The sequence below is a fragment of the Palaemon carinicauda genome, chromosome 36 (assembly GCF_036898095.1).
Source record: "Palaemon carinicauda isolate YSFRI2023 chromosome 36, ASM3689809v2, whole genome shotgun sequence".
Classification (NCBI taxonomy): domain Eukaryota; kingdom Metazoa; phylum Arthropoda; class Malacostraca; order Decapoda; family Palaemonidae; genus Palaemon; species Palaemon carinicauda.
The window spans coordinates 50,832,818-50,842,172 of NC_090760.1; the positions used below are offsets into that span (position 1 = coordinate 50,832,818).

The 9,355-nt window shown below is 38.2% G+C and overlaps 1 protein-coding gene across 1 annotated transcript in view; it reads left to right on the forward strand.

The window, feature by feature from the left end:
* Window positions 1–8,137: 8,137 nt before the first annotated feature.
* LOC137628615 (TRPM8 channel-associated factor 3-like) overlaps window positions 8,138–9,355 on the forward strand; it is a 2,862-nt gene continuing 1,644 nt past the window's right edge. Inside the window, exons 1-2 of the mRNA XM_068359769.1 lie at window positions 8,138–8,144; window positions 9,141–9,355. The exon at window positions 9,141–9,355 is cut by the window's right edge and continues 1,644 nt beyond it. Coding sequence (XP_068215870.1) covers window positions 8,138–8,144; window positions 9,141–9,355 — 222 coding nt within the window. The remainder of the gene's footprint in view (window positions 8,145–9,140) is intronic.

Sequence of the window (9,355 nt, forward strand, 5' to 3'; positions counted from 1 at the left end):
GAGAGAGAGAGAGAGAGAGAGAGAGAGAGAGAGAGTGAGAGAGAAACTGGATTGCTATGCGTGTAGAGAAAAGTTGGAAACCAAATGGGCGGATAATTCTATTATTTAAATATGCGGCTAATTGTTGATATACAGTATACGGCTCCAACAGATAGCAAGTTTTAATCACTAACAGATCTATAGTAAAAGTCTCTTGATTTCAAAGGATATCTACAATTTCATTCTTCAAAAGAAGTTCGCAGAAATTAAAATATTGCTAAGATGGACAAAAGAGGAAATTAAACAGCAAGAGAATTGTAGTTTTTAGTTTGTCTCATTAATGTCACCTACAGTACATCTCTCTCTCTCTCTCTCTCTCTCTCTCTCTCTCTCTCTCTCTCTCTCTCTCTCTCTCTCTCTCAGTTTACTTTCTCGAATCAAGACGTAACTCGGTTACGTCACACGAATCTATCTATCTATCTATACATATAAATATGTATATGTATAAATATGTGTATAGATATGTGTATCTATGTATATCTACATATAACGCATACACATAAATATATGAAGGTAGCCAAGTAGTTGAGTACTCAGGCTGTGAATTTCTGGATCTTCGTTCGATTCCGGATATTCGCCCATATCCTCTCCCACCTGTAAACCGATGAACAAAAAGAGCGAATAAAGAATTTGTACAAAACAACCCTGCACTGGGGCCTGGTGGACCATTCAGCACCCACCGTGGAACCTGGGGAACCCCTGCAGTAGCGCTACGAAGTAAAAGTTAAAAGAGTTTGGATAGCAAGATTGGAACGGAGGTTCAAGGACTTTAAAAGGGTAAACAAAGCGGAATCCGGCCTCTTATCACAACCATTGGGTCGACTCTTATCTTTTCTTATCAACAAATGACTCCCATTTCTATGGTTAGCCATGGTTTCCATAGGCGTTTACGAATGGTAATCTCTGTTATCAATGATGGGGACCAAAACCGCACGTGTGTGTGTGAAGGCTTTTCCCAATTTGTCCAACGTGTTGAATCTGTATCAGTTCTTATCTCAAATGTGTGTTCTGCAAATTATCAAGTCTTATCTCTTGTAGCTTTGGGGTACATGAACACTATTTATCTTACAGCAAATAATAGTAGTTACTTCACCGTGTGGTTACCACTCATGAACACGCATTCGATCCCGGGGAGGGAAGGAAATATAATAAAATATTACCGGTGGTTTTGATCAGTTTTCCTTCATTCAAATTCATCCCAAACTAATAATCTTTTCTAAAAGTAATAACTTGGTTCTCCTATAATTGATTTTTGAACAAATAAAACTTTTTTATTTTTTTTTCGTAGTTTCATAATGATCTTATGGATATAAATTTAAATGATAAAACCAGATTTGTTACGACTATCATTTTTCATCAGTATTATTACCACTATCAATATCATCATCATCATCATCATCATCATTAGTTTTGAAAGTAGGTAAGAAGTCGGGATGTTTATATATGATAAGGAGCACGAAAAATAAGCGAAAGGAAGTCATAATTTCTACATGCAAAAAAAAATATATATGATGAAAAAAGAGGTAAAATACGAATGAATTCTATCGTAAAGGCTCCTGTTTCGTTAGTAATTACTTGATAAATTCCTCTTCATGAATCAGATAATTTTAACACGTCTCTTCAAAGGTTTAAAAGTCGCTCATGAATGGCAGAGGCAAGGGACAGTGACATTGCCCTATCATGCAGGACAATGCCCTAGAGACTGAACGTATTTCATATGATCAGCGCCCTCTCTACCCACGCCAGGACCAAGGAGGGCCAGGCAATGGTTGCTGATGTCACAGCAAACAAACCTTTACGCTCTCCAAACCAGGGCACCCCCTCCTTATCTCACAAGGATGGTGAGGTCGCTGCGACCATCGGAACTAACGAGTTTGAGGGACTCGTATCCCAGTCTGGCAATCACCAGGGAAGGACGATACCACCAGGCCGCCAGAAATCTCAAACTACATAATGATAAAAATAAAAAAAAATAAAAGATCAAAAACACGGTTCCCATAATTCAACCGAGAGACGTCGATCATCAAACCTAAATAAAGAAACTTCGTTTGTTATTACTAGTAAGGATTTGTTGCTTTCAGTGAGGGAAAAGGAGTTGCTGCATTCTACTGGCAATGAGTCCTTAGCACGCCGGCAATAAATAAATTGCGTCCTGCTAAAAAAAAAAAAAAAAAAAAAAAAAAAAAAAAAAAAAAAAAAAAAAAAAAAAAAAGCGTCAGACAAGCAAGTGCGTGACTCAACAGTCTAAAAAAGAAAAAAATATTAAATTAAACAGAGATATGATTAGATGGTATATTTTTCCATAAATTCTGTAATGATGTTTTTAATGGAAATGTTTTCCATAATAACATCATCCAAGTGATATTTCAAATATGTTATCATTACAATCATTACTGGCTGAGCTATAACTCCAGTTGGAAATTCAGGATGCTACAAGTCTAAGGACTTCACCAGGGGAAAAATGGCCCAGTGAGGAAAGGAAGTAAGGAAATAAACTAAAATGGAAGTAATGAACAATTAAATTAAACACTTTAAAAACAGTATTAGCATTAACATACAACTTCAATATAAGAACTATAGGTAGTAGGTTGGCCAGGCCACAGGCCCCCCTTTGAGATAATACCGCTTGAGAGTTATGGGGTCCTTTGACTGGCCAGACAGTGCTACGTTGGATCCTTCTCTCTGGTTACGATTCATTTTTCCTTTGCCTACACATACACCGAATAGTCTGGCCTATTCTTTACATATCCTCCCCTGTCCTCATACAACTGACAACACTGAGATTACCAAACAATTTTTCTTTTCTCAACGGGTTAACCACTGCACTGTAATCGGTTAGTGGCTACTTTCCTCTTGGTAAGGGTAGAAGGGACTCTTTAGCTATGGAAAGCAGCTCTTCTAAGAGAAGGACACTCCGAAATCAAACCATTGTTCTCTAGCCTTAGGTAGTGCCATAAACTCTGTACCATGGTCTTCCACTGCTTTAGGTTAGAGTTCTCTTGCTTGAGCGTACACTAGGGAACACTGTTCTCTCTTGTTTCTCCGCCTCTTGTTTTCTTAAAGTTTTTATAGTTTATATAGGAAATATTTATTTTAATATTGTTGCTGTTCTTAAAACAATTATTTTTTTCCTTGTTCCCTTTCCTCACTGGGCTGCTTTCCCTGTTTGAGCCCCTGGCCTTATACCATCCTGCTTTTCCAACTTGTGTTGCAGCTTAGCAAATAATAATAATAATGATAATATAAGGAGACATAAGTCAGGCTATTCAACATAAAATCATTCGCTGCAACTATGAACTTCTGAAGTTCCACCGATTCAATTACAGCAACACATTTCACCAACCAGTAAAAAAAAAAAAATAACTATATTTTCAAAAAAATATTTATTTCTTAATTGGAAATGTTGAAATAGCGAATGAGAGATAAAAGTGAAGGGAAAATGTCTCACACTTGAGCAGGAAACATCTTTGTTATTGTTTACCGAGTCATTATAAGCTCAAGAGTGCCAGTGGTCAAGAGTGACAATTGTCAAAAGGGCCAGTGGACAAGAGTGCCACTGGTCAAGAGTGACAGTGGTCAAGAGTGACAGTGGTCAAGAGTGCAATTGGTCAAGAGTGACTGTGGTCAAAAGTGCCACTGGTCAAGAGTGACAGTGGTCGAGTGCCACTGGTCAAGAGTGACAGTGGTCGAGTGCCACTGGTCAAGAGTGACAGTGGTCGAGTGCCACTGGTCAAGAGTGACAGTGGTCAAGAGTGCCAATGGTCAAGAGTGACAGTGGTCGAGTGCCACTGGTCAAGAGTGACAGTGGTCAAGAGTGCCAATGGTCAAGAGTGACAGTGGTCAAGGGTACCACTGGTCAAGAGTGACAATGGTCGAGTGCCACTGGTCAAGAGTGACAGTGGTCGAGTGCCACTGGTCAAGAGTGACAGTGGTCAAGAGTGCAATTGGTCAAGAGTGACTGTGGTCAAAAGTGCCACTGGTCAAGAGTGACAGTGGTCGAGTGCCACTGGTCAAGAGTGACAGTGGTCGAGTGCCACTGGTCAAGAGTGACAGTGGTCGAGTGCCACTGGTCAAGAGTGACAGTGGTCAAGAGTGCCAATGGTCAAGAGTGACAGTGGTCGAGTGCCACTGGTCAAGAGTGACAGTGGTCAAGAGTGCCAATGGTCAAGAGTGACAGTGGTCAAGAGTACCACTGGTCAAGAGTGACAATGGTCGAGTGCCACTGGTCAAGAGTGACAGTGGTCGAGTGCCACTGGTCAGATGGACGGGAATAACTTAATTTTAAATGGGCCTAGTGTCACTTTATTTTTCATATTATACACACACACACACACACACACACACGTGTATATATATATATCACTCACTCACTCCACTGGCTGCGGGCCTCCATGGCTCTTTGCCGCCGCTACAAGAAGCTTCCAACGACCACGGTCCTGCGCAAAATCCCACCAATCCCCTGGATCATCCACTCCAAGCTTTGTCATGTCCCTTTTTATATTATCAGACCATCTCATACAGGGTCTTCCTGGAGGTTGTCTGCCCTCTGGTTGTCCTCTAGTAATCTGGCTTATCAGTCTATCCTCATCGGTCCTGGCCACATGTCCGGCCCACCTCAGTCTCTGTGCCATAATTGTTCTTGTTATCAGGGGTACTTCTGTCATTTCTCTCAGTTCATTGTTATGCCTTCTTCTCCATTGCCCCATCTCCACATATCCTTCTCAAGATTCCGTTTTCAAACACTTCCAACCTTCGTTCCAGATCCCTAGTCAGCCTCCAGGTTTCACAGCCATACGTTAACACGGGTCTAATAATAGTTGTATAGGTGTTCACCTTTGTTCTCCTTGATAAGATATTGCTGTTGAGAACTTTGGCTAAAGCCCAACCACATCTGGCTGCCGCTGCTATTCTTAATTTGACCTCTTCCTCTACTCTATTTTCAACTGTAACTGTTGAGCCAAGGTATTTGAAACTCTCAACAGCTTCCAACTCCATGTTTCCACACCTGATGTTACCCAGTATCCTCTCTTGCCTTGAAACTTTCAAGATTTTGGTTTTAGACTCATTTATTTCCAGGCCAACTCGATTTGCAACTTCTCTAAAAATTCTTATTTTTCTATCAATTTCTTGGATACTTTCACCACAAAAGTCAATATCATCAGCATAAGCTAATCTATCACACATAGTACCCCCAAGGTGTACTCCATTACCCTGTGGTGTTTGTCTCATGACCCATTCCAGCACTAGGTTAAAAAGAATCGTAGACAGTGCACATCCTTGCTTTAAACCACTATCAACTTCAAAGGGATGTTACTTCCCCTCCAATCCGTACTCTGCCTCTCATATTTCTATAACACATTTTTATTAGGCGTATAAGTTTCTCTGGTATTCTGAACTCTCTAAGTATTCTCCATAACGCCTCTCGTTGGATACTGTCATATGCCTGTTTAAAATCTATAAAGGCATGCCAGGACTCTTTATCATATTCCCAGTACTTCTCCAGGATCTGCCTTACAATAAATATTTGGTCTATGGTTGATCTAGACGCTCTAAACCCTGCTTGGTAATCTCCTAATATGGTCTCACTATGTCTCTTTAGTCTATTATATAATAGTTTAGCTACAATCTTATATCCAACAGTTAAGAGACAAATGCCTCTATAATTCCCACATTCAGTTCTATCACCTTTCTTGTGAATTGGCACAAACAGTCCCTCCTCCCACTCCTCAGGCATTTCTTCCCTTCTCCAAATTCCAATCACAATATTTGCCATTGCTTCTTGTAGCTGTCTTCCTCCATATTTCAGTAGTTCTGCACTAATTTCGTCACGGCCAGCAGACTTATTATTCTTTAAGTGTTTTATTATTTCCAGAATTTCCTCTATGGTTGGATCCTCTTCATCTTCTCCTAATAAAATTTCTTCATTCTCCGCAGGTTGTTCAGGTGGTGCTGTTCTATTTAGCAAAGTTCTAAAATGTTCTATCCATCTCTCCTCAATTTCCCCACTCTCTACTAAAAGATCGCCATTTCTACTGCGCACCATTCCTTGTCTGGCCTGGTATCCCTTCCTGATTTTATTTATTCCATGGAACTCGGCCCTCACATTTCCCAGTCTGCTATTGCTCTCAATCTCTTCCAGCTCTCTATTGATCAGCATTCTTTTCTTCCTTCTGTTAGTGCTGCATGCCTCATTTCTTGCCTCTGTATATATCCTTCTCCTCTCTGCATTTCCTCTATTCTCTATCCATTTTAATCTTGTTTCTCTTCTTCTTTGGGCGGCCTCTCTGCATTCCTCATCAAACCATCGTCCTCCCCTTCGTCGTCCCACCCTACCAACAGTTCTCTCTGCTGCTTCCAGCACTATAGGCTTTACTTGGTCCCAACTCACATCATCATCCACCTCCAAAGCTGCAAATCTGTTCTCTACTTCAACCTGATATTGTAATCTTGTTTCCCCTTCCTTCAGTTTCTCAGTAGCTATCTTAGATGTTTGCCCTCCATTCTTTTTCTTTGTTGTTAGTTTTATACGTATTTTTGCTGTCACCATGTAATGATCTGAATCACAATCTGCTCCCCTGTATGCTCTCACATCCATCAGCGCTGATCTAAATTTCCTTCTGACTAAAATGTGATCAATTTGGTTGGTTGTATTTCCATCAGGTGAAAGCCAAGTGCCCTTATGCTTTTCTTTGTGTGGGAACAGAGTGCCTCCTACTACTAAATTGTATGCTGTGGCTAGTGTTGCTAGTCTAATCCCGTTGTCATTACTACTTTCATGCAAGCTATGTGTGCCTGTAGTTCCTACAAAAGCTGCCACTTTTTTACCTACTTTAGCATTCATATCTCCCAATATTATTAGCATATCGTGTCCCGGTACCTTGTTTAAAACCTCCTGAACTTCATCATACCATTGATCTTTAGTATCTTCTTCACTGTCTTCTGTAGGGGCATGTAATGTTATTACTGTGATTTTAAACCACTTAGCAGTCATCCTTATTCTTGCTATTCTGCTGCTTATACCCTCAAACTCCACAACTGCAGTGCTTATATTTTTACTAATATAAAACCCAACTCCCTCCTCATGTCTCCCATCTTCTCTGCCACTATAGTATATGACCCCCTTATGCGTTTCACACTTCCCAACTTCCAGCCATCTTATCTCTTGTAGGGCAGCTATTTGTATACTATATCTTTCCAGCTCATTTTCGAGTACATCAACAAATCCCCCTCTATACAAACTTCGTACATTCCAAGTAGCAAACTTTATGGGTTTTTTCCAGCTCATAACCCTATTCGTTCCCAAGTCATCAACAAGTTGTCTAGGTCTATTTGCTTCTTGTACGGTTTCTGTAACAATATAGGTTTTACAGGAAAGGGTTGTTAGCCCCTCCCTAACCTTCCCCATTTATCCGGGCTTAGGACCGGCACGGCATTACATCCATGGCTGGGTTGTATATATATATATATATATATATGTGTGTGTGTGTGTGTGTGTGTGTATGCATATATATATATATATATTTATATTATAAATGCGTATATAAATAAAGATATATATATATATATATATATATTTATATGCATATATATACTGTAAATACATTTATATAATATACATATATATATATATATATATATACATATGTATATATATATATATATATATATGTGTGTGTGTGTGTGTATGTGTGTGTGTAGTTAGTGATAATTTTAAGTGGATATCTAATCACTAGTGTACGCCAAATATTGAGATGTTTATGAACCCACAAGCATCGGGGTATGACTATTCCCTTTCCCCATTATGCCAGAGACCAGAGACCTGGGCCAGACCGAAAATAAATAAATATATATAGGGGAAATGGTGTTTAATAATACTTGAAAATCTACTTATATAGTTTCTGATAACTCTAATCTCTACTTATCTGTCCATTGTATGGTATAAATGTTATCATGAAGAGAAACATGTATGGACATATTGACTTACACGTTATTCAATTATGTGCCTCGTTAGTCATCGATAAACCCCTGAATAGAGGGTATATAAAGCAGCTGTCTCCATAGAGAGGTGCAGTCTTCAAGGGATCCCTCAACAGGCAACATGTCAGGTAATTATAGACAAGCAGATTTCAAACCACGTTTGCATTTGCTGCCATCGTTACTGTAAAATTTTGTCATGCGCCAAAAGGCAAAGAAAACGATAAATTTTCATTATAAGTCTTCCTTTTCTTAACTTATGCAATATTTGAAATCAAGTATATTCCTTTTGCAACTTATTTTAACAGCAAACGAACTCTCTAAATTATTATCTTTATAATAACATTAGCAACAGTGTTAGTAGTATTATAGTAATAGCAGTCATTGTAACAATAGTAATATTCAAATAATCATATAAAATATAATTTTCGTAATCACATCCTCATTAATATATGAAATCAGAAAAAAAAAATTATGGTTATGATGATTATTTCTTTTTCAATATTTCATGAAATTTCTAATTTTCGGAATATTTGAGAACAATTGTCAATGTTCAAGACTTTTTCAAAATGTAAATATTAAACTTACAAAAGTGATTTTGAGTAATTTTACAATATTCGATCAAATTATCTTCTTAAATTCTTATCAAAGCTATTTTATAAATTCTAATAAATTTTAAAAACCAGTTTTTATTTATGTTGCAGAATATCCTCGTTATTCAATTGTTTCTTCATCATGTGAATTTCGTTTTGTATTACAACAAAAAATGACATATCTATTACACTTTCGGTATTAATAAAGGAATGAATTGCCGAGCATAGCAGCTGGGATCTCAAATTTTTATGAAGTACTGTACAGTCGAAATCAAAACATCACCGACATTCTCTAGCCTGTGAAGATCCAAAGACAATTAAATTTGACTATTAAACCTTAATGCATTCTATCAGTAGTTATAGATGATCTTTGTAAAACTATAATTAACATTATAAAAGGCTTATTATTATCTATGTTGATGACTTTGTGAATTACTCTATAAAAATGTATTGGTAAACCGACTAATAAACTTCTTCACGCTTAAAAGATATTCCCTCTATCTTCAATGCTTAATTGTGATTTTCTTCTTTCAGAAATAACTAAAAGAAAAGGAAAAGCAGATAAGGCTGATTTTGTTATCAGTAGATATACACTAACTTCACTAACTGTCCTCAAGGGAAGCACTCCAAGTGATGCTGAAGTTGGACTTGCAAAATGCACCGGAAAGACAGAACAACAATGGTTTCATGATGGCAACAATTTACTCTGGGGTGGTAACCCCTCCTATTGCCTCATTCCAAACTATAAA